Source organism: Falco cherrug, unplaced genomic scaffold (genome assembly GCF_023634085.1).
Source record: "Falco cherrug isolate bFalChe1 unplaced genomic scaffold, bFalChe1.pri scaffold_31, whole genome shotgun sequence".
NCBI classification, from domain to species: Eukaryota; Metazoa; Chordata; class Aves; order Falconiformes; family Falconidae; genus Falco; species Falco cherrug.
The window spans coordinates 203340-229723 of NW_026599468.1; the positions used below are offsets into that span (position 1 = coordinate 203340).

A 26384-nucleotide genomic window follows, 5' to 3' on the forward strand; every position below is an offset into this window, starting at 1 on the left:
AGCACAGGAAGATGAAGCATTAACAACCTTTAAAACTGTGTTTCAAACCATGAAATACCAATGGTGTTGCATAAGAACATAAGAAATAGATGGGGGGGGGGGGGGGGGGGGGCAGGAAACACAAAAAACTTTCAGAGCTCAGTTCTCTGGCTCCACCACTTAATAAGACAAAAAACCCATATGGAAAAGACAGACACTGCTGAATCCCCTCGCTGACTAAAATCCTCCTGCAGTGCCTACATCACTGAGGAAAAAATAGCTTTCAAAGCAATTCCCCTCCTTACACATTCATGTTTTAACATAACCAGCTTGGGCATTCGTAATGCTGTCCCCCTATGGCTACCTTTTGGTTCTAACAAATCTAGACGCTTCTTGCAAAAGCATTTCAACATCTTTGTTATCCTTGTCTTCTGAACTTGGTTCCCAGTCAGAGTCTTCATCGGTAGGTTTGCACACCTCTTCCTCATCATCTCTAAAGCCGCCATTAAGGTCATACTCATGTGGTTCATCTTTCTGCAGAAGCGGGCTGGAAACCAGGACCATGCATGGCAATCAGTTAGCTGAGGGGAATGTGCTCGAGCTTGTCTAGACAACAATTAACATGATGAGACGTGTTTACAGAGCACAGGGGAGTGGGAGACGGATGGCGCCAAGGATGGCGCCAAGGAAAGGTAACAGCTTGCTGTTAATTGATGGCAGTTAACCACCAGTCAGGGATTGCCTAGGATGCAATGCTTAGCTTCAAGAACCAATCTGTTTAAAATGCGCAGCTTCTGAAAGTGTATATAACCTCGTGCTTCTGTACAATAAACTGACATTTGCTTGCATCAAGCTGCGTCCCGTCTCTTCATTCGCCGCATCTTTCTCCACAGCCCTTTCTCCTGTAGGGACAAAAATGCCATATATTCATGAATAATAAATACAGAACGAAAGAGACCTTGCAGGGGCCATCTAGTTAGCCTCTCTCCTCAGCAGGAGAAAGGCTCAACTAAAGCACTCTATCCAATGCTGACAATTTTGTGTTTGACTTTCAAGACTCTCATGTAAAGCTGTACCATCCCTCTCTGACCACTACTGCAGGGCTTACCAGTCTGATCAATTAAGAAAGTTCTCCTTAGTGGCTTTTCTTCCAGCACTTGGAAAACAGTTGCCAGGCCTCTTCTGATAACATCTTCTGATATCAGAAGAAAACGGTATCAGATAACATCTTCTGACAACTCTCCTTTCCTGAAGGAGTGGCATACACAATTTTCCTGGTCATCTTCCTGCTACTTCTATACCTAAACAAGGCATCTTTCTTGCCCTTTAGCCCCTAGCTCTTGCTAGACAGCTATTCCGACTCTAAATTTTCTGCCTTCACCCACCCATATTTACTTAGGGCTACTTTATACTCTTGCTCTTTGGAATCTGACATGGCTTTGAATTCCCATTCACTTCTTTCCTGAGCTTCAGGTCAGCAAAGACAATCTGCTAGATCACTCACCTCCTACGTTCTCAACTTCGATCTGTGCTGTGTAGTCTGTGCTTCCTTTCTGAACACACGTTAAGGAAACAACAAATGCTGAACACTTCTTTCCTGAGCTGGATGCAGCCTACCCCTTTCCCAGTTCAGTCTATTCTATCGCGCTGCTGTCCAATCTGCTGCCTATCCATCTTCTGCACAGCTCACACTTTGTGATTAAATTGCCTTCTCTCTTCCCAGTATGTCACAATACTCTACATTGGCAGGAGTCAAAACTTGGAAACCTCTATTCACAAGAAATGGATGCTGCTCGCTGCATGTTCCTAAACTTTTTTAGGCAGCTTGTCTTGCAGTAGTCTTTTAATTGCTCAAATATGTTGACATATATAAACCAGTTCCCAGAGACAGGGCAAGCCTGATTTTTGAAGAAGCCTTATCTACCTGACTTGGTAGCATCGATGCAAAGCTGCTGCCATAGCAGCATTGCATTCTCCTTTTACTTATCGGTAGCTGTGAACCTTTAACAAGTTTATTTCCACTGCTTTGGGACTTTGGCAGATGTGCACGACCATTGCTCTACCAGCCTACGCTACCTCCCTTTTTCTTACAGGCCCACAATTCCTAACTAGCCACAGTCTGTTAATATTCCAGTCATGGTATGCTGCCCTTAAGTCACACCCCCGAGTAAAGCTGTATTTGTTCCTTTTCTTCCCAGCCTCCAGTTTCTGCATTCTTACCTCATTTGGAGATAACCTGTCAATGATCTCATAATGATTTATCTGTTGAGCAGTTCTTATCATCTTTTATATGAAACTAGAAATGTGTCTTCTCAGCTACACAACCCAGTCCAAATCATCCATGTTTATATTAACCTCAGGTATTTCTTAGCAGCTTCTTGAAACCTCAGGTCAGAGCTCCAGACACTCAAGCTGTGCGTGTGGTGAACAAGCAAGAACACCAGCGCCTGGTGTAGTCAGATCACATCCTCTGTCAGTTACATTTTTCTGCTAGTGGGAATGTTACTATTCCAGAATCATCTTATGGTCTGATTAACATTTTATACTCTATAGCAAGGTTTTCAAAAGCACTTACAGCAGCAGTCAATTCCCTCAAAGGTACACAATTTTATGGGTGAACTGTGCTACAGAGGCACCCAATGACTTCCTAGAATAAAGTCAGCCATGTGTGACACAGCCAATACTACAACTGAGAAATATCCTATGGCTAGCAACCTATATAGCACCTAGCAGAAAATCCTGAAAATATCAGCTGTCAATTTCGGCTGTAATCCCATCCCATATGATGCTTGCTAGTTTACTGTTTACCAGACTTTAGAGGAAAGTAATTATGCCCATGTTTACCCATAACAGCAGAATTTTTTCTAAGAATCACAGACTATAGTCGTGCAGAAGGAATTATGTCTGGAGGGAGAAGTCGAAACAAAGATTCTAAATACCTTAAGAACAAAATCTCTCTTCTCAGCCTAAGCCTGTGAGAATAATAAACCCAAGACCGGATTAACAAAGAAAAACTGCTCTTCACTTTCACAGCACTGCAGGTGGTATTTTACAACAGAAATAGGAATTCTGGAAAAATACTGATTACTTCCATATTTCTCCTACAAATGTATGAGGAACATACGATGTTGGTTTTCGTCCACCAGTGTTTTTAGATTTCAGCAGTGAATGATGCACTTCCTTCCATGTCTTCCCACTCCTCTCTTTCTGCTATAGTTTAATTCAGCTCCACAGCCCCTGAAGCTGCTCATTAAGCACAATTCTGCCTTTCCCCTAGTACCATATTTATAAATATGACCTTGAAACATTCCCTGGAAGTATCTCCTTCACACGGGGAGAAAAAGCTTGCTGACCACCCCTTTACAAAGGGTTATGTTTGGAAGTGAGCCGATCAGCTTGCTAGAAAACATACACAGAAGCGTGCAGGAGAACTCTCAGACTCCATAGCCACAGCAGGTCATTCATCTAAGTAGCAACAAGGCAGTGAAGTCATTCACTAGTGACAATTTAATGACAACACACATTCCAGCCTTTCTTTTTTTTTCCCCTTCCTCCCTTACAGCTATTTCCCCAGTAATTAGCCTTAGACTGTTTCTCAGAACATAGACCACATTCTCTATTGGCAATTTGTAATCCATCTCGCAGCAATTAGACTATCAATGTTAAAAACTAAACATGGCAAATGTCATGTAGATAGCACCCTTCTTTTCTTGGCTGGTGGAGTTTCAGTGCACTTGAACAGAAATTAATCCTGCTGTGCTTAACAGTGCAGTTGTGCCAAACAGCACGAAATAAAGGCTAATGGAACCTTGCCTGTGTGATCTTGCATGGCTCGGTACGACCGCCTCAGACGTGAGCTTGCTGAGTGCAACCTTTTACAAGCTTTGCCCTCAAGAGAACGAAGCAAGCCAGTCAACAAGATATTGAGGGGAAAAAAGAAATTTAAACAATCATTAAATATGAACAGAACTTTAATTAATGAATTCCCTTCTTCCCACTGTGCATGGAATATCATTTTTTCCCTGGTTCGTTCTTAGGATGAGGAGTTGAATTTAACAGATTGAATTTCACTTCCATGTCAAAGATTTACACATTTACAAGAGAAGCACTTTTCCATCCATAGCCATGCCTGGCTGACCACCTGCCATGAGCTGCACACACAGGATCTACCATTCTGGTAAGGAAGGTCCTCTTATGAAAGACACAGCTACAATTTTAAACCTTCAAGATTAGCTTTAAACTTCAGATATGCACACAGTCCAGCTTGCTTCATTATTAAAATTTTAACCGCTCGCTGCACTTACAACGCTGCTTACAACTCTTGCCACTCTTTAATGCACATTTCTGCAAGGGAGCGGTGATCAAGATGGGGCTCATACTTGCATCATGGGATGTGGCAAAGCGTACAGATAACAAATATGCCTCAAAATATGCTAGTGCACAGATACACCCATATCAAGCATTCAGTGACAGCAGAAGTACACACACATGATAAGGAAATGGGATGGGAAAGACATTCCCGAGTGGAAAGTAGGTCGCAGAACAGAATGGAGGCCAAAACACTTTGTCTAGAAAACTACAGCTATTTGCACTTTACTTTCTCTAGAAGGCAGATCTCTGTTTTGAAGATTTCTGTAGGAAATGCCCAGCCACACCTTGGTGATCTCAAAGAAGACAAGTCAGTTCCCACCTCCACTCGAGATGCAGCAGTTCCACATCCTCATGCCTTGTTCAGGCCAGTGAAAGTAAAGATGGCTTATCATCAGGCTTTCAGACTGCTCTTCAACGCTCACTTTTCAATTATTTTAGAAATAACAGGAAGCTTCACATTTGGAAGCCAAACTGAGATAAAAGAGATGCCTTGAAACAGAGCTAAAGGATATTTAAAACTGGAGCCCATGCACCTGCCACATGTAAGTTAATATTATTGGCAGCAGCAAAGCAAGCTAGGTGTACTACTGGTAAATGGAGGAGATACTCATACACAGTATTACAGGTTACATTATCAAGAGAGACTACAGCTTGCCTGTGATACTACACAATCCTCACTGATTTCTAGAAACTAGAGTTCGAAGGATACATACATAGTTCACAGGGAACACTGCCCCAGCTGAAAGGCATTACCCTTCTTCGACACTTCAGTCCTAACAAGCCTGTAACATCAATACCTCAGAGTAAATATAAGAAAAGCTCATCACCACATCCGCAGATATCTTTTGACATTTATTTAGAGGTCAATGCAATGCAGAAGGAGTATCTCAATGTTTCAAGAGCAATCAGTCTTCATGGGGTAACCTTAACTAGCTGTGGATGAACTATTGGCTCCTTTCATCCTATTATGAACCCTGTTCAAGGAAGGAAGAATTGACTTGGTCACACATGTCTCTCAAAACATTTGTTTGTTTCGCTGCCTGCTTCCAGGGAAGGACAGGTGTGCTCAGCACACAGGAATTCAATTCCAGCACTATTACTTGCAAAAAAGGAAGCAGAGTTTTACTAAAATAATGACTACCTTCTTCTCAGGTAAGTATTATCAAGCATCTCCAGCACCACTAAATGCCCCAAAACCCAAAGCAGATCAGTTGCATCCCATGCTGATGGGCCCATTCATAACATCAGAACATACCATTTTTTGAAGTTTTTGTCGTGTTCTTCTTTCAGGTACTAAAGAAAGAAATGTTATTAGCCAGGACAGAGTACAACCTAGCAATAAGGTTATTCGGAGAGGTTGCTACAACAGAAGACTGACTTATTAAAAGAAATGCTGCAATGGTTGTGCTGTATTTACAAGTATAAAAACTACTCTGCTGCCCCCAAAAACCTTTTTTTTTGTATTAAATGATTCTTGAAAGATTACCCAGATGAACTGTTCTTACAATTATGAACCATGCCATCTGTAGACAAACATCATCGGTACTGTTTGGGGTTTTTACAGCAGACAATTGCAGTATTTCAAAGCATTTAAATATTTTACGCCATTGTTTCCATAAATGCAATTTCTCCTTAATAACCATAGAATCATAGAATGGTTTGGGTTGGAAGGGACCTTAAAGGTCATCTAGTTCCACCCCTCCTGCCATGGGCAGGGGTAATGTCATAATCCTGATTTTTTGAAGTAAAATGCATTATCATTACATTTCCCTAACTGTTCTGCTCTAAAGTATTGTCTTTTTGCATTGGGAATTAAATTGGGGAAAAAAAACCCTCCAAGTCCAATAATTAAGAAAAAGCACAAAAAGAATGCAAAGTACATCTTTGAATTCTCTAAGAACAGACAAAATATAAACAGTATATTCCCCTGTGTTTTTCAACAAGTCTAGTTACTGGAATACAAAAAGACTTTTAGAATAGAATCTCAGATTCAGTTTTAATTATATTCCCTCCAAGCCTCAACAGAACATACATGCTATAGGGATATACACATTTTGCTGTGGGGATGGGAAAAAAAGCTACAGAAAAAATTTACTGCAGTATCCATTTGAAATGTTGAGAAATACTTCAGTATATTCCCTGTTTTCACTGTAATACTCCAGCTCCAAATGGAGGAAGCAGAATAGAGAGATCTGGTAAGACCATGCTATACCATGCTTAGTTTTCAATAAAACCTGTTAAACTCATGAAAACAGCCACTTGCCACCTGGCATTTTTGTCAAATCCTAAGATATAAAGCATACAAACTATGTCAGCGGTGTCTGACCCAGACCATCTTGTTTCAGTTGAAAAACATTTGAAAAAGTGAATGTAAGTGTGCAGCGGCCAAGCAGCCTTACCTTCCTTATCACAGACAACGGCAACACCGCATGCTCAAGAAGAGCAAGGGTGCAGGGCAATACAGAGCAAGCTGCAAATGCAATGTTACTTTCTCACTTAAAGCATTTTATTCCAAGGTGTTGGCATCCATTACTGGGTTTGGGGGTTTTTTCCCCCCACTTTGAGCTATACTGAACAACTTGGCTTACCTGGAGGTGCACTGTGCTTGTATTCTAGTTTATGCTGTGGATTCTTCCTGCAAAGAAAACAGTAAAAGCTTGATTTGCCACCTTGTTCCACACCTAACAAGAACCTAACAAGTTCCCAGAACTCCTCTGTATTTTGTGAATAATTTTCACTTCTTTTTAAAATAAAATTCTGTGACCAGTGCCTTACTGCAGTGTCTCAGCTTACGTAATGTAGGGTGGAAGAAAAAAAGGGTTCCATAAGAGTTCCTTTTGTTTCAGCCTTTTAAAAAAAAATAAAAAAGACAGCTGACCAAAACCAAGAGATGAGATAGTTTCCAAACTTGTAAGATGAGATGCATTTGTTCAGCATAATAAGAACTGATCCAATTATTTACTCTCACTAAAACCAAAACCAGAACATAACCTCTGGTGCACAAAGTGCAATGCACACAGTGCATCACAAGTCTGAGATACCCAGCCGTAACTTCCATATTCTGCAACATAAGGCTAAAAATCAAATAGTTTGGGAAAATTAAAGAAATTGAAAAGAATTGCCTGTCTCAAAGTATCACAGGGAAAGGCCAAAGAAGGACTGTTAAGAGAGTTTACTCATTTCTGCAATATGCTACTGCAATCTGGGAAGTTCAATATACAAGTGTGTATGTCTTCTATTAAAAAACAGCATCAATGCAATGAAAATTAAAAATTTAAAGTCAACTTACTCTTTGATCTGCAATAAATGCTCCCCTCATTCAGGCTGCGATCCAGGTCATGAACACACTGATTTATCCCACCCCCTAAAGCAGTTATCCAATGCTGTTCTAATGTTTTAACTTGGTCCCACTTACACCGTGCTGATCTGTTGTGTTAGTGTATTAGAGCGGCACGTTAAAATTGTTTCAGCTCAATTTACTTCTGTGCAGAAAATTAAAATTAAAAAAAATTCTAACTTTGGAAGAAAACTGGTTCAGTTGTCCTAATTTCTCCTTCTGAAAAAGAATCAACAATTAAAGCCCACTATTTAAGAATGACAGACCATTTGACATTGCTTGAAACACAAGATTAATTTCTATAACTGCAGAATTTTTTTGATATTTTACAAAATACCCTTGCTGTGAAGACTGCCTTGTAAAACTAGTTGCTTATGTTTTCTTATTCTTCAAAAACAGAATACTCTTCAGTAAGAAAATCTTATTTTTACATCAAATAACTTGTTACACATTCACATACTTGAAGCTGATTTACATTTTATAGCTACTGCTATCCCAAAGTGCATTTCATGTGCATTAGAAGGGATAGTTATCTGAATAAAAACATGCAAGTACAGCTTTCTATTAAATACCGTACTGAAACAGAACAGTTGCTTAATCCAGTGTTTTGCAAGTGTTGGTAGCATCAGAGCATTTGATCCCAACTCAAGGCACAGCATTTAGATAACTCAATTATGTATTCCAGTAGTAGCCAACAGATAAAGACAACAAAAATAACATCAAAATCCTTCAAATGACACCTGTTGCTTTGTGGAAAGAATTATCATTGCTTTGTGGGTGCCTCCTTCCTTCTACCCCAAAAAGAATGAAACGCTGTTTAAGAAATGATCAACTAATACAGCACAGGAGTTGACTTATCTGCAAGGAGAGACAGTTTTAGTTTTGGACAGTGTCCATCGTACTCCTGAAAAGTATGTTGGCAATTTCAGGAGCGGTATAAACCTAGATTTCGCATCCTGAGATGAGAAATTCATCTCACAGATGGTTTTTGAGAAAAGAAACACTTCTTCTGCATTAGTTGAACATAAGATGGCTTTTCCTTAAAAGTTACTCCCATTTTGTTACACTTTATAAAGAACACGCTCTTTAGGATCATCACGCTTCCAGGGAGAGAGAGAGAAAATGTTTCTGCTCAAGCACAATCTTTAACAGCAGCTGTTAGTTTCAATATGCCCCCACAGAAGGGCTGTTGTCTCAAAATATATCCTTTTGTCCATTGCATCAATTACAAAGCAGTCCTTACACTCTGCTAAATACAAGTGTAAAACCTAGATATTGAGAAACAAATGGAACAAAAGGATCTTTTGAAGAAAATCAACAGCTGCTAAAAGAAACAGCAGTCAGCCATAAACTGGATTTTCTTGCTGGTACCTAAATTATGCTTTCTAACAAATCAAATACTGACTAAAATAGAGGTTTTGTACAAAATCTTAACAAATATTTTGTCAAAATCTGAACTAAAAGTTACATATCAAGAAGAACATGTAACAATAAATTATTGTTTCTATACAAGAACAGTTTACTACAGGTTGAAAAATGAGAAAGTTTTGATCTCTAGGCCACTGAACAGGTTCCAAAAGTCAAGGCTTCATGTTCACCAGCTGAAATCACAAATACTTTGCACAGACCTTGGTGGCATAAAGGTAGCAGTCTGGCGCCAGTAAATTTGGAAAGCCACAGTCAAGATTTAACATCACTATCCTACTGTCAATTTGCAACTCCAGGGGAGAACATTCTTAACCTGTAAAACAAGAAAAGCCATTTTGTACAGTGCTTCTTACCTATAACAAGCTGTTCCATACGGACATTCAGGCTGGTTATCATTGTTATCCTGAGTTACGATCTCTGTTTCATGATTGTCATCGTCATTAGGGTGACTAAACTGCTGAAAGTGAATGGGATTCTTCCTGCAAAAGACAAATATAGATCAAGAACTGACTATTCCATTTAAACAGGAGAAGTGGAGGTAAGAAAGGTGTTACTGAATCAGTGACATTTTCAGCGGTTACAGAAAGAGAAGCTTTTAACGTTTAACTTGATGCAGAATGTAAGACCTGCTTTCAGGATAATTGAAGAAAAGTTTTGTTTCAGCAGAGGCCGCAAGAGGTTAAAACATGAATTTTCCTATTTGCCATCATCAGCTTTACGTTTCAGGCCTCCAACACATACACAATCTACTGATGTAGTCCCATAGCGTGAATCTCGCTCTGTGGCTTGCTCCGTCATGACTCCCTCTGGAGTTACCAAGTGCTACACAAACCTCTCGCAAAGTCTGAGCTCAAGCTGCGAGGGCCAACCCATGGCAGCCGACCAACTGCAGTCCTGAAGCCTTCCCACGCTCTCGGGTGATCACCTGTGAGCTTCAGGCAGTATGGCTCAATCATTACTTCTGTTCCGTATGCAAGTTACTACTCACTTGAACACTTCAAATGCCAGCGTATTATTCCAGAGGGATGAAGTGCTGGGGCCTGAGCAGCAGGCCCTGAGCCAAAGCTGACCTCCAGAAGAACCCGCCAACCCAACCTTAAATATATGTATTTAGTATCCAATCATTAGCGAAATATGCACGGTCATTAGTGAACCATGTATGGCCATTAGCAAAAGATGCACCTTGGATAAACTACAATCATGACAGAAGAGACAGCGCATCCTTCCTTGCTTAGAGGCGGGCGGCCAAAGCCATGAATCCAGCTGTTTGGCCTTGTCTGGAAACCGGTGGTTAAAATCCAGTCGATAAAGGGAACTCCCTCGGTTCCTCCCAACCCCTGGCCAGGCTTTGGTGGCATCTGACAGGAGAGTGAAACCAGATGTTTCCGCGTTTGGAATTACGTGAGCTTGTTTGTTAATAGTGTAAAAGCTGAACCCTCTTGCAGCGACATTGCAGACCTCACCTACCAGGAGATGCCCTGCGCAGGACTTCCCAGCTGCCGGGACAGGCTCTCCAGATCCTCGTGCAACAGGGGCTCCCCAGCGACTGCGGAGCTGGAGGATGGCAACCTGTTAGGGCAAAGGGTGATGTATCTTTCTGAACCACTACAGCTAGCTGTGAATAGTAACGATTAGGTGCATTGCCTTGCTTATCTGTTTTATTGTTTGAATCAGGGTATCGTAGGCTAATCCTTCTGTATGTGCATATTGCCTTATTTTCTGCATTAATTTGAAACAAACAGTGCATCAAGGGTATCTTCTGTATTGGTGTCTGTGTGCTATCTATTGACTCCATCAACTGGCAAAACAATGGAGCAGTCTCCTGGACATTACATTGATTATGCTCTCAGGTTTGCCTTGGCTACCGTGGCATTTTATTTGAAATACCAAATCACAACGATGACATGAAGTTGTACCCTAAGACATAACTCTGTGTGTAGCTGAGCCACACCGATGTTAGTGATGAGAGCACTGTACAAGACAAGGCAGCTATAAACAACATCACTTTGTGAAGAAGTGATGTTAAAAAGAACACAGAAAAATACATTATGACTTCAGGAGAAATTCATGGGGCAGATCAAAAGACACTACAAAAAATTATGTCATAGTGAACATACTGTACTAAAAGCAAATCTACTTTTTCCCTCTGATTTCTTTTAGAGACACTTTTTTTCAAGCATATTTGAAAGCAAGAAAAGCGAGATGTTTTAATAAATGATTTTCCAAAAGTTATACACAAAATACTTCAGTGATTTACCACTAATTCCCAGTGTACATAATCAACATCTTTGTGCAAACTGTAAAAGTGAACTGCTTGCCTCAAGCAAGAGCAATGCTAACTTTAAACTGCAGAGGGATTACTGCTGTCATTTGCACTTGTTACAGCTGCATTTAGAAACACCAAGCCAGAAGCACGTATGCAGCTAGCGACATACACAGCAGCTTCCTCACTGACCACAACGGGCTCTTATGAACTTTCTAGGGAACAGTCAGTATTATTTTCAGCATTTCAACCAACACTGTAAGAGAAAAAGCGTTTGTTATAGCTTTTGCAAAATGATTACTTAAGCACCGTGAGCCCCACTAACCATTCAGGCCTCCTTTCAGGCACCGAAAACAGATTAGATATTTAGTATTAATACTTTTACATCTCCATCTGCTTGGTATCTTTCACTCGGGAAACTCAGCAAGCAAGCTACAGATAAACTCTTCCAGGAGCTACTTATCAGAGATCCAGTGTCCCTTAGTCCTATTTACACAGGTGACAGACGCCTTGTTCTGGTTCTGGTCTTTTCTGTTGATTTCTGCAGACTGTAGGGTAAGTAAATACTGTTTCACTAGATATCATTGCAAGGCTGCATTTACCAGTCTTTTATTCTACAAGTTCTCAGAAAACATCACTTCTAACGCCACATTCAGGCTGGCTGCCTACTTCTTTTGCCATTTAAAAATAAATGGGATGAAACCAAGTCATTTTAGAGGCTACTTGCTTTGTTTTCTAAATGCACAGAGCTAACGTACTAGCAATATTAGCCAGAATTTGAGTTCAGTCATTTGAAACACAATTCATCTTCTCAAAGGGACACAGAAGCAGCTGATGCTCTGTGAAATCATTTTAATACTTATTCCTACAATAAGATACATGCAGCATCATAGTCATGAAGGAAAGAAGGCCTAAGAGCTGCCAGTTAGCTAACCTATTCTGTTTTAGGTGATAGCCAGTTCCTTTCATGAATTTACTTCAAAAGCTATTTGGCCAATACCAAAGAGCCTTTATTGCAGGAGAGAAAAAAGAAAAAAAAAATTGTATAGGAGGAAGCAAGAAAAAGGGAAGGGTCTTGAGGTACGCACCCTATCACTGGGCCTCAGGATTCTTTGGGCCAGTGGATGATGCTCCTCAAATTATTCATCACCTGTGAAGCACCTTAAACATGTCCTATTTCAGATGCTCAGGACTAGTAACAACATCATAGTTTCTCTTACCTTTATGTGGATAATTTATACTTACTCCATTTCTAGATGTTGTGCAACGATATCCAGCAAAATAAATAGAAGCAGAGAAATGCACAGCTAATATTAAGTACACATTATCCCTTCTTGCAAAAATCTTCTTCCTTTTATTAAGAGTTTGGTTTGTTTGAGGGTTTGTTTGGGTTTTTTTGAATACAAGAGATCTGAGTTGTAAGAGCACAGCACCTTTCACGCTGGAAGCTGCACTCCAAAGTTAGTTTTACAACAAAACCTTGCTGCACAGGAATACGTTATTAATTTGATCAAAACAAAATCATTAAGCTTTACTCGCACAAAAAATAACCAATTAAAAGCCTATTTTAAGAATAAAGTTTTAGGAGAGTTGCCTTCTCATACACAGAAGCTCTGAATTTGTGGCAGAAAATTATGCAAATAAAAATTATGCAAGTAACACTTACAAAGTTCTTCAGAATCAATGCAGTCATCTCCAGCAGCAGCTGAGCATCGCTCAGTGAAATACTCAAGACAGTTTTCATCTATGCAGCTCCCAAAAGCATCTTAAAAGCTTTTTCTAAAACAAATTTAAGTGGTAAGGTCAGAATCCCTGGCTCTTCTTAATCACATGCAGGAGACCCCTGTCATCTCAAGGGCTTATTTTCTCAGCCTACTAAAGAAACTGGTAAGGAAAACGTAATGACTCACCAGCACTAGTTATAAAGCCATAGTATTCAAGCCTGAAGTTAACGCCACAAGTGCGTGTAAGATGTTTATAAGTTCTAAACTCTAAGTCTTACTAGAAAACAGGTCTCATAAAAAGACAGATGCAAGTCTGTAGCTGCCAGATTTACAAGCTGAAGGTGAAATGAAAAATACTTCTTTTCATAAACAAAGAGCACAGTATTTAGAAGAATGCACATACAAATCCAAAGGCTGGTTGAGCATGCCCTGCTTTGACAGTTACAGGAAAGATTCACACACACCCAGTCAGCACAGAACTGTACCACAGGCTAGCCAAAGGACAGAATTGTGGACAAAAATTGTGAAATTACAGTTTCAGAGATGAGAGTTCAGCTGTACCACACCCCTACTATGCAACTCGAAATGGGGGTTGGGTTTGAATTTGTTTTTGTTTTTAAATCCCTATTCTTCTAACTTCTGAAAAGCGAGCAGCAGACAAGAAAATGAACACAAGACAGTATTCAAAGAGTAAGTTCCTTGACAACAAATACAGTCAGATATAACACAGACAGAGCACTTGCCTCCTAGTGGTAACAGCAGTTTCTTTCGATTTGGAAAAAGCTTCAGACTGCCACAGGAAGAGAATCTCACACTGACGGAGGATAAGAAGAAGAATCTCTGCAGAGAGAAGTGTGAATCAAGCTTGACTCTTTCAAAAAGCAGTGTTTTCAAATTCATAAATGAAGAAACTGAGCTATGGGTTACAAAGTTATTTCCTAAACATTTCAGCTATGTGTTAGAGACATCTAATAAAATCAACTAAACTAACATTTCATCTTTTCCATTTGTGCTGTTCAACCACGCACCCACCAAAGGTGCCTGTCATATGCAGAAGACAAGTATCTCTTACTAGGAGTTTATAAAATACGGATTAGAAAACTGAAGGGCATTCAGTTATTGGAAAAATGACATTTTATATGAAACCTCACCTAGAAAGAACACTGTAAGGAAATGTTATGGTTACCAAAGCAGTCCTCATTTAAGACGTTGACTCCTACAGCACATTGTGCTAGAAGACACCTTTCATAAGGTTAATGGAAGGAGACAAAAACCAGCTACTCATCGTACTCAAAAGAGCACTCAAAGCAGCTCCTCTTCCTTAGCAACTCTAAAAAACAGGTTTTGCTCAAGGAGAACACTACACAATCAAAAACTGAATACGCTATCAGTGCGTTCCTTCAAAGCGTCCATTCACATCACACTTATGTACACTTCTGTCAAGAATATGGGTAACTGCAATGGCTTGCTTTACTGCAACATAGCTATCTCATTGATGCAGAATGACTACTTGGTGGTCTTGCATTAAAAGCACATACAGGACAGACGATAAAGCACCTTTCTTTGCAAACAAGCAGGTTTAGTCTCATCACATTTCCTGAAGATCAAAGCTGATGGTTTTGATACTTCCTATTTACAAATTTCTCCAACAAAATAAGATTTCGTTATGTGCTATTTCAGAGCATTCTTTTCTTCTTACAAAGCAACACTTCCCAAAAGTACTGCTGCCAAATGTTTTAGAATAAAGACCCAAGAAGAAACGTGCACATGCAGACTCCTATTGCATGTTACCTGTAACTAAAACTTGCCTTCCAAAACATTAGGAATCCTTCAGCGTGTCAGAGCACTGAATCAGCTTCACCCCCACAGAGGGGAAAACTTGTCTGAGCAAAATGAAAAGTAGCTGGAGCAAACTAAAGGCTGCATTTGTACTACTGGATCAGCTTGGCTGCCTAATGAACCATGTCCTCCTCATAATCATGAAGGGCAAAAACTGAGATATGCGAAGGAATGCTACATGAAAACTGGAAGTCTGATGTGCTCATGAACACAACAGCTTTACGCAGTTATCTGCAGCAACAGGCACACCAAACATACACAAGAACCCATTTAGTTGTGCTTGCTTGTTTGCTGAACAACCTAAGCTTTTACTGTCACTCAAGCCCCTTGGGGGAAGAGGTAAAAAATACAAAAGTAGTAACAGTGATAATATTTAAAAAAAAAAAAAAAATCACAGGACATCCTGTTTCCTGGATTAGCCTTATCTTTTGTGCTTACAATGTACATAGATTTATGTAGTGCTCAAAATCTTCTCCTAAAGGCAGTTCTCAGGTCACTGGTCACTTGCTACCCTCAGGAACACCTCTAGACGCCTATCTTCTCTTCAATATATTAACACATGGCATTACAGATCTTTTCTGGGCAGAAAGAACTAGCAGGAGACCAGGCACTCAGCACTGGGGTTTTTGGGATCTTGCTGGAACATTTGTATCGCACAAAACATTTGTATGACAGATTGTGAATTGAGAGGATATGAGTAGCAGAAAAAAAAATAAAAATCATCCCTCAATTGAAGTACCGCCAAAGACACTGACCAGATAAGGGTTCACAGGGAGTTTATAAGTGTGACTTGTTCTGGTTTTAAGAGGGGACTGAATGCTTAAAAAAAAAAAAAAAAATAAAAAAAAAAAATGGTGCAGATTGGCCAAGTTACAACAGAAGTAATTCTCCATTGTTTAGGGATAACAAATAATAAGCATTTTAAATAGTCAGATCACAAAGCATACAATAACTTCATCTTTCATAAAAGTTTCAGCTGCAAATAAAATAAGCCTACAGGGTCTATGTTGGGCATTTCAATCATTTACATCTCTTCTCCCTGCCGGTACATGTACTGTACACACAGGGGGGTTTATTTCTTTCCTTTTTAAAGTGGACCTTTGTTTCTTATTTCCTAGAACTCTGCATCGTTTAATCTGCTGAAGTACATCATCCCTTGTTTAGGTTATATTGAAAGTTAGCAAGACATCCTGGCTCCTCCTTTTATACTTTTAAAATTCTTGCTATGCCATTGGTTTCTCATCAGTCCCCATTTACCAAAAGATTTCTTTCAAATCAAAGCTTGTAACGACTTTACTGTTTTTGGTAGCTAATACAGTACTTCTTAATAACAAGCTAGCTTAAGCTGGGTTTATTTTTGCTTCACCTGTAACAGCCTGTTCCATACACGCAAGGTGTCCTCTTACGCTTGTTCTGTTTGGAGCTTTCTGAAGTATCTGCACTTCTGGTTGAATCAGAAATCTGTCTTGTAATCCAGATTTGCATCAGGCTCAAGAGTCCCTTCCTGGGCACCAAAAGATCAGGAAGTCCTGCCCAGTGAGCCTGTTGGCTTGCAGAACCAGTCATCTGCTCTTTGTTTACTGTTTCCTCAATTCTATTTCCTTTACTGGAGATCTGACCTACTCTTTTAGACAATTTACTATGCTGCTGCCTAGCTTTTCTTCCCACAGAACTTCCAGGGGTTTTTGTTCCAGTCTTGCCATTCCCTGCCATGTTTCTCATGGTATTCTCAAGAGGAAATCCAGAGCATTCTGTGGAACAAGGTTCCATTTTGAAGGACCTGAAAATGTACATTCTTCAGAACTAAAAGCTTTAAGGTCAAACTCTGCCTCATCATTCCTGTTTTCAAAGTGAGAGAATCATAGTAGAGCCCAGGCTGGAAAGGACCTTGATAGAGATTAAAACTAGCCCCGTGGGCACATATTAGCTTGGGGCTCATCGTTAGCCAGCAGATGTGTTACACTTGAACAAAAGGTTAGATGATGGAAGTGTAAAGAACTCTAGTAGGTAACAGAAACTAAACAACAGACTGCTAATGTATGCAAAGGTAAGCAGGAAATTTAGGTAACTGCCCAATAAGATGAAAAGTACATCCTGAAGAGGCGCCAGAGGGAGGAGGTTATGATAATGAATTTTTGGAAACCTTACGTATTTGCATGACTTTGTATAATAAATATCTGTCGGCTTGTTGAAACAGCGTGCAAGTTAGGAGTAGCGATCCCCCTTGCACCCAACGCTGCAATAAACATACCTCTTTGTAACTGCCCTCGAGTTGTACAGTTCGATTCCACATGTCAGTTTGGTGACCCAGGTGAGACCCTCTCTGTCCGGCTGTAGGACCTGCTGAGGACAGGACTCCTCTGGGTGCCCCCAGGGTTTCTCAGGAGGACTCCCCTACTCACCTAGATGACTGCGAGGACAGACAGGGACCATCGTCGGTGGACCAGGTATGTTGCAGTTGGGTTGGGGATACCTGTAAGTTGTGAGGAGACGTCCTACGTGAGGTAAAGAGCGCTGGTGCTTGCCCCTGGAAAGGCTGGGGGTGGGAATTCGGGTGCTCTCCTCGCTGCGGTAGCGGGAAGGGGCCTCTCGAGGGGTAACAGGTTTTCTCCCAAGTGGTGTGTTTTGGCCAATTTGGGTTCTCTTCAAGAATGTCTTTTGGCCATTTTGTCATCTGTTGTAAAATTCGGTACCGTGTATTAGTTGAGACCTCTTGTTGATATTTGACGTTCTGGGGTGGCATAACGGTGTTTGAGGTCGGAATGTCCATCATAAAATGGTATTGTTGCTATCTATCTGAGTAGCAGAGTGAGTGTGTAACGGGCCCTTTTGTGCGAGTGTTTTGTGCAACTGAGACGTAGCTCAGCTACAAAGCGAGTGCTGAAACCTGCAACTTGTGATAATTTGTATTATTTACTGTATTGCATAAAGGTGAAATGGGAGGTCAACAGAGTGGGGAAAGAGTGAACATGAGCCCTTTGGGTTGTATTTTGGCTCACTGGAAGAATACAGGAGGACCGCAGGGTGGGAGTGTGAGGGAAAGGGTTAAAGAAGTTTTAGTAGGTCTAATTGCTTAACGATTACCTAGATTGTTGTTGATAAATAATGCTTTGTTTTACTAACTATTGTGTAAATTAACTGAAGCAAGGAGTCTACAGCTCCTCCTGAAGGACAGTTTGTGATGAGAACTAGCTAAAACCAACTCTATAGTCTGGACAAAGACCAAGGAGCAACTGAGTCTGGCAAAGAGAGAAGGTTCAGAGTGAGAAAGACTACCAAGCCTTCATCCCCATGACCCCCATGACCAGCAAGAGGCACTACGCAAACGCAGTTGGGAGGGACATATGGAAATGACTTCTTGGAACTAATTTTAATATGAAGCAGGGCTAGGTTATGAATATGTATCGGTATATTTGGAAATCTTATGTATATGCAACATTTGATTATATAAATTGAGACAAGTTGTTGCCCCTGGCGCACACGGCTTTGGTGGGACTACCCCTGGTGCTGCCCAGCGCTGAATAAACATACCTACTTTACAATCTGATAAAGATTGTGGAGTCTGATTCCACACGTCAAGCAAACATTGATAAAATATTATAACCAATGGTGGCCTTTATGTATCTTAGAAGATCAGGAAACTGTAACACCTCGCTACAGTTAATGCTATTTTTAAGATGACAAGGGAAATGGGACGACACATGCAGATTTGTTTTTCACATTGAGAAGCCATACAGAGTGTGGCAGAAGGAGCGTGGGATTAATATAGCACCACCTGATCCTTTGACTTTGGCTCTAGAAAAGGACAAGGAAAAACTGAGACCTAAACTAGAAAGATGCTCTTGTTGAAGTTTTTTGTGTAATACAGGATCGCTGTGTTTTGTAAAGACAGAGCCTCAGGCTGTGGCTCCTCCTGGGGTGAAGCGTATTGGGAGATAAAAACTTGCACTAATGTAGGACCTGAGGCGGGGGGAGTCAAGGACCCCAGGGAAGGGTTAAAGTCTTGGGGTGAGTTTGTACAAAGCCCCACACCCGCTGGGAGGTGCGGCTGAGCCAGGCTGGACGCGTGGCAGGCTGGTTGCTGGTTGCTGGCAAAGGCACCACAGGTAAGGACACAGACTTAAAGCAGCACAGAGCAGATCTGCGTTCAGGGTTCGAAAGGGTCAAAGCAGAGGTGCTGTTGCAGAGGCAGGCACTTGTGCCTGCTGCAGAGCAGGGAGCATCTCCTGCCCGGAATCCTTCCAGTGCGAGGAGGCGGGGGTCGCTGTTGCTGACACCAGAGCTGAAGGACCTGACAATGTCACCCCAAGGGCCGCAGCATTTGCAGCACGACAGGACCGGGAACTGGCCCCTTCAGGGCACGCAGTGGGGGCGGGGGGCGGGCGGGAATAAAGGCGAATCTGTGATGGGAGATTTAGATGCTTGGAAGTCGGTTGTGAAAGACTATCAGGATGACCCAACAGGAGTAGAAAAAGGGTTGACTATTACTGGGTAATCGCCATGTAGAGAAGCTGACAGAAGCAGCACAGCACAAGCACAGCAGGTCAGAGAAGAAAAGCTGAGTCGTGCTGTAGTCACAGCTACGGCGGCGGCTTCGGGAAAAGTGAAAACTGGCAGAGGGACTAAGGTGAGAAGACGAGGCAGAGGCAGAGGCAGAGGAGGGATGCCTGGCAGAGGTGAAAGAGCGAACCCTGCCCTGCGGGCCCAGATCAGTGGGCACATCGTAGGGAAGTGGGCACGGGCAGCCAGATTGCCCAAAGCTGAAGAACCATCAGGGGGTTCCGGTGACTGCATCAGAACCAGACTGAGAGGCCTGGGGAATCCGCCCTAGCGGATCCACTGGTTAAATTAAAGCTGGGGACTAGAGAAAAAGGAGGTGGGATTTTTAGTGAATACAAAACCAACTTATTTGGTGTTAAACTTCAGCGAGAAAAGAATTTATTACAGTTGTGGGAGCTACTGGCCGCCAGGAAAAAGCATTGTGAAACCTCTGAAGTACAAATTAAGAAAAAAAAATCAGAATGCCATTTCACCAAAATCTTTAACCAGGTATATGCGGGAGTAAACTCCAGGCAAGGCGAAAAATGCTTTACCTGTTACAGCAGAAATGAAAAGGGGGGCCTGCCCAGTTCGGGTAAAACAGTATCCCTTGGTCAGCAGGGCTGTGGGGGATATTGGCACAAAAACTGAAATAAAACGCACTGTGTAGTGGTTCTACTACCAATGTAAATCTGTGTGTTTTACCACGACACAGACTTGTTACGGGATGCGCAGATGAAACTGCATTGACAACAAAGTACAAGGAATAAGGTTGGTCAAGTGCCTCCTACCGTAGTCAAGGGCAAGACTGGGTTGGCCTCTGTGTTTGCCACCAAGAAGAATCTTGAATTCTGCTGTTGGCTGCAAGCCAGTAGGTGCCGAGTGGTGGGAACATGTGCCATGCCAGACCTTGATGTGAGGAATGGCCCCCGCTGTTGTAAGAGGGTCACCCAGGAAGGAAGAACGTCACAAGACCCATTGGGGCACTGACTCATAGTATAAATATTTAGACTGACAAAATTGTAGGGAGAACATGAATCAAATGGGGACAATTGGAGAAGAAAAATATCCAGGGCAACCGTGACAAACTGATTTCTCAGAACTCCCAAGAAAAGGGGGGTCTTGATACCTGCTGGTCATGACGGATGCCTTTTTAGGGTGGCCAGAAACACACCCTTGCTGAACCAATAAAGCCAAAGCACTAACCAAAGCACTATTATAAGAAATAGTACCGTGATTTGGGGTTCCAGCAGTAATCTCATCAGACTGGGGGCATTAGCAAAAAAGGTTGCACTTGCTATCCAATACTCAGCAGTGGATACAATCTGTAGCCACAGGAATGTTAAGGGAAGGTGTCCCCTACAAGAAATGGGTTTCTGCCTTGAACTAGCAAACATCTCTGTGCTTAAAGAGAAGCCTTTTTGCCTTGATGGAGATAATTTATTCTGTATTCTGTATTTATGCTGTATTCTGAATGTGGAAATTGGCTGGGACTAGGAGGCTGGCTTAAAGGCATTTTGCAAACAGGATTATTATTTTTGATCATTATTGTAATAATAGTTTTTTGATCAAAACCAGCCAAAATTATTTGTAAGCATTAGGCATATCTGAAGAGAATGCCTTTATTTGAATCAGCAGTTAAGGTGTAGTTTAGTCTGATGCTGTGGTTTTATCTGCTTCTGGTGAATTTTTGAAGTGATGAAATCAGAGATACTAAGAGTTATGAGGTAGTAAGGTAATAATCTAAGTAAGGGTGCTGTCTTTTATATCCACAAGTGCAATATGCTTTTATGTAGCAGAGAGAAACTTTGACAATAATGTTGCTTGAGCAAGATGTGCATGTGACAACTTGGGAAAAGGGATATCACAACTGGAGTGCAACAGTGTTTCTATGTCTGGCAGAGTGAAATCTTTCAAGACCTGAGTTTAGACAGTCTAAAATAAATTGTCAGTATTCAAAAAACCCATCTTAAGCCTCTTTTGCTTACATAGTGTTATGGAAGTCAACTGCTATTGTAGATAATTAATGATTTTTTAATACATATTAACAAATACTACTATTTTAACTTGAGGCAGTTGAGTAAGAAATACTCACGTGTAGCATTTGAGGGAATGTCAGCATAAATCACACTTACAGTAAGACTGCATTTTTAATTACTGTACTCATTAAGATTCAATGATGCCATAAGGCTAAGGCCTTATATCACAGATTGGTTCTGAACTAAAAGGTGTGTGCACATGTAGTTACGCACATTTGTGTTATTTTCCTTAATTGGCTACAAAATAATATAATTAGGTTGGGGACTAGATCTTGGGAATTTACCTATTATACTTCTGTTTGTTAAGGAACGTGCATAACACAGCACCCATGTAGGCTTGGCTTGTGGCATAGTTGTCAAATTTAGCATAGACATTCAGACAGATAAGCAACGTACTCTTCTTGTGTGTATCACCTACAAGCCATTATGGCTTAGTGTGTAAATCTGTATGTAACTATTGAAAAAAACACTTATGAATGTATATAGCTTAGAACTAATTTTTTCCCTTTGTTAATTCTTTGATATCAATGAGGAATTCTTCAGAAAATGTATGGATTGGTTGGTTGCATAAGGGCAGTTGTTATTTGGACAGAAAATTGTTAATGGTCAGGGATTTTCCACTAAAATATTTGCAAATATTCCTAGTCAAACATCATTTTGGTTTCTTTTTGGGTTTTGAGCTTGCATTAGTCCATGTTCAGAACTTTAAAATTACCTTTGAATTTTTTTAACTTTTTATATCACTGGAACAGAAAGAGCATCTAAATTAAAGCTTCAAGCTAACTTTATTTTTCAAGTATTTCAGGAATTATACTTCTGAACTGAGATTTTATAAGTTGGCTGTGTATTTTCCTGTGTTAAAATGCTGTTATTGAAAATGGTCAACCAAGCCTATGTCGCCCAAAATAAAAACGGGGGAATTGTGGATAACTGGCTAGCTGAAAAGGGTCACATAGACATAGTCCAGCTGGCTGAACAAAAGTGCGCATCGCTCTCAGCTTATCTGAAGTAAAGCAAAATACACTGTCTTTGGCTGTCCTTGTTACACAGTAACAGGAAGATTTTGGTGGGAAAAGAATGTTGCAGGTGGGAACAGAAAACTACAGAAGAGAAACAAGGGGCGGGCTTGGTATTTAGGCAACTAACCAATAATGAGCTTAACTTTTGTAATATGTATGAGCTAATTATAACAAGGCATAAAAGGTGACTGTAAGGGACAATAAACGAAGTCTGCTGATCACTCATATTGAGTGACTGTGTCTTCCCTCCGTCGCAACAGGAAGGAACATCAGGAATACTATCTCAAGAAATAAGGGAAATAATAGGCAAAACCAGCCTCACCACTCAGTTTGAAAAACATCACCAGGCTTGGTGACAACTAGTAAACTTCACCTACAACCCACAACAGGAGCAAACTGAAGCATATGTGCTCCCAATTAGTGCAGCAAAAGAACAGGCAATCTTTCCCATTGCGACACTAGGAGCCATACACCAGAAAGTCACTGTCAGACCCCTAGGCCATAATGTTTGGGCAAGTTATGGTCAGACCAAAGGCAAGTGGCAAGTCAATGAACATGGAATGAACATGTTCCCCAGGGAACAACTGGGATACATCTGTGAAAACGCAGTAATAAGAGAATGAAGATCTGTGTTTAGATATCAAAAAGGCTATGCGTGCTTTTGAAATGTTTCCACATATTAAAGCCCAGCCACAAATATTTTATGTAGGAAATGGATGCACATGTGTTACAACTTCTTCTGGTAACAAGAGTATTGATAATTGTCATGAAATGGCAAATGGTACTAAATTTTGTATGTATAATTTTACTAGAATTGTAGGCTGTGACTTTGGTTATGTTGTTCCTGTAACTACCATACAGTTAATTGGAACTGATTATACCCTGTATCATGATATACCTAAATTAAAAATAGGCATGAACATTAGCCTCTTCAAAGCAATGCTTAGACACCCCAACATAGAAAGACTGGTCCAAGAAATAAACAGAACGGCCCAACACATGCTTCGACAGGAGAAATGTGACTCTGAAAATATAAAATCCATCTTTAGCCGATGCAGAACAAGTTGGAGAACATCACTGGTGGGACACCTTTGCAGGCCATTCCCCAAAGCAACACAAGTATTCTACTATTTAATACATCCCATGTTAAGTCATCGTTGGAAGGAATGATCCTGTTATCTCTCTTAAACGTCTGTCTGTGGTATAAACTAAGTATCATAGTCAGAAGAACACAAATAATGTGATCAATGATGCATGTCTACCAAAACCCTTTGTCCTTCAGAACTTGACAAAAGACTTCCCAAGTCCTAAGAAAAAGGGGGAATGAAACAGAGCAAGGTCTTGAAAGATTATTCGGGATGAGTTTGGTACCATGCTCTGGGGGATGCTCTGTTTATGTTGAGATATAACAGAGACGGCACGGCCTGTTCTGTTCTGCTGATGCTACTGAAGTAAGAGACAGGAGAAATGTACTCTGAGCAATCCTAGCAGTCATAAATAAAGATAAGGTGGCATTTGAAGGAGATGAGAAGGCCATGAGTCAGGAGCTTTGCAAGCTCCAGCCAAAGAACGGAACGACCACCCAAAAGTCTCCCCAAAAGACAATTCTAGAAGACTCCACTTCAAGCTCCGCCTAAACCCCATCTATTATGAATATGATGATTAGATGTCAAAATCAAATGAATATGTATGTAAAGATGTTGTAACCCTCTCGTGAAAACTGTATAAATTACCTGACTTTTCACTGAAAACTTTGGGGCTAGTTTGTCTGGTGCGAACTGGCTAGCTCCCCAGCATTGCACGAAATAAATACCTTTGCTGCTTAAAGACAAAATTCATCTCTGAGCAGTTACTCTGTGCCGTTTTGGCATCACCCTCCTAGAGAACTGCAGAGCTGTGGACTTTCAGAAACACCGGGGCACAACGCTTGGCCAGCCTGAAATGTTCAGGAGGCTCTCAGCAGTAGAAACCGTTCTGACTTTACAGCAAGGCTGACCACACTTGCGAGTTTTCTTTTGCATGCTCACACCTGCAAGCCAAACCAGAACAGCTGCACACACAGCAGAGCAATTGCTCAGCACATCTACACCAACAGAGCTCTCCTAAAGCACACCTGGAGCCACTCATACCCCAAGTCAACATCTACAGCGGAACCTGGCCACAAGCTTTGACACAATGTCATTTTGGGGTCAAACTGATGCACACCAAAAAATTAGTAAAACACACCTCCTTCTCTGCCACGTCAGGTATCGTGCTCCTTCAGTTGAGCTGTAACTGTTACATTATTTCCCAAATGCAAAGCCAAACAGAGAAAATATAACCAAGCATGCTCCTTAAAAAGCACAGGCAACTGTTCATTGTGTGTGACCAAGGGATGATGTGACCACGGCCCTTCAAACTTGCGGGATGCCTAGGCGGGACTAAACAGTGCTTGCAAACAAAGAACATGCCTGCTCATTAAGACAGGCTGGTCAAGTTTACCACCAAAACTCTACATCACCATTTGCCAACCCTGTCCAGCTTTGGGTCGCCAGAGCCACACTCAGTTCACTTGAAAGCATCTCCTAGTAGCAGTATCAAGCTCAGAACTGTACCTCCCAGATGCCTACGTGGAAGAAAACTCAAACTGTGCCCCCTTCTCCTTAAGCTGGGTTACAGCTTGTGACAGGAATTTCATCCCACTGCTTGGAAAAGCTCCAAGGCTGCAGCTGAAGGGAACTGGAGTTCCCTGCGTCTCAGAGTAATTCTAGAGCTAAAGTGGTGACAGACATCAGCTCTAGATCAGACGATACATGCCAGCACTCACCACTGACCCAGGGTGGCAACCTCCTTCTGTCCTACCCAAAGGTTTCAAACCCAACACACTGTCTTCCTACGGCAGGAAGCTTTTAATTTTTTACTTTTTAATTTTTTACAAATTTATAATTCGTAACACCGTTAACGCATTCCTTGAGACGGGACTACAGATACATTATGCAGACCACCAACCTGCCGTTTGGAAGCACTGGAGCCTTATGGTGAGAAATTTTTTCTACAACAGAGCGAGCAATGGTGAATAAATAAGACTGAGACAGGGTCCTTTTCCTCGAGGGAAAAGCACGCAACACATCAGCGATTGTTGAACAGACGGGCAGAATTCTCAGAAAAAGCAACCCCTAACTCTTAACAAGAAAAAGAAGGTCATTCCTCTTAATAAAAGCACAGCTGTGCTGAAACAAGTCAACACAATGTACTCACCTGTCCTCCTCCCAGATGAAGGCATATAAGCAACATGTTTCTCTGGAAATGACACGCTTAGGGCATCAGGTTTTCTTACCCCATCCTTTCATGGCATCACCTTTAAAAAACACCAAGAAAAGGTCAGTTGTGGTGTTGGCTTGGGAGATTCCCATGCCTGGGGGGAGTCAGGAATTCCACAGTAGTAAGTGCCTCTTTGGACACAGACTTTCCTGAGGTGCTCCCCACCTCCAGACAACTCCCTGGACCCCGAGTGGCACGTACAGGTGCAAGGAGGAAAAGAACGTCAGGGAACAGACCAGAGGCGTTAGGGAAAGGCGGGGGGGGGGGGGGGGGGGGGGGGGGCGGGGCGGGGGAAGAGAAGAAGAAAACCTAAGAAGAGACGGGGATACAGATGAGGACAGAGATGTAAAGGGAAAACCAGCCCTGGGCTGCAGGACAGAGGCGGAGGATGAAGGAAAAGGGGAGAATGAGAGGGGAGTGGGACACAAGCAGAGAGAGTAAAAGAGAAGGGAGCAGCAGAATGAGAGAGAAAGACAGAAGGGAAGAGGGAGCGGACAGAAGAATAGGATGGAGAGCTACAGGGAATCAAAACACGATGGGTTTGTA

General features: G+C 41.5%; 1 protein-coding gene and 1 non-coding gene across 2 annotated transcripts; both read right to left on the reverse strand.

The window, feature by feature from the left end:
• Positions 1-820: 820 nt before the first annotated feature.
• On the reverse strand, positions 821-16711 carry LOC129735088 (aprataxin and PNK-like factor). Its single transcript, XM_055700462.1, is given in 7 exon segments — positions 821-881; positions 5064-5132; positions 6939-6985; positions 9469-9594; positions 16308-16403; positions 16405-16477; positions 16480-16711. Coding segments are annotated over 7 exon segments (645 nt in total). The 3' UTR covers positions 821-879.
• Positions 16712-25267: 8556 nt separating this feature from the next.
• LOC129735093 (small nucleolar RNA SNORD45) lies at positions 25268-25352 on the reverse strand. Its single transcript, XR_008730558.1, has one exon. It is a non-coding gene; the product is annotated as a small nucleolar RNA SNORD45 (small nucleolar RNA).
• Positions 25353-26384: the final 1032 nt, after the last annotated feature.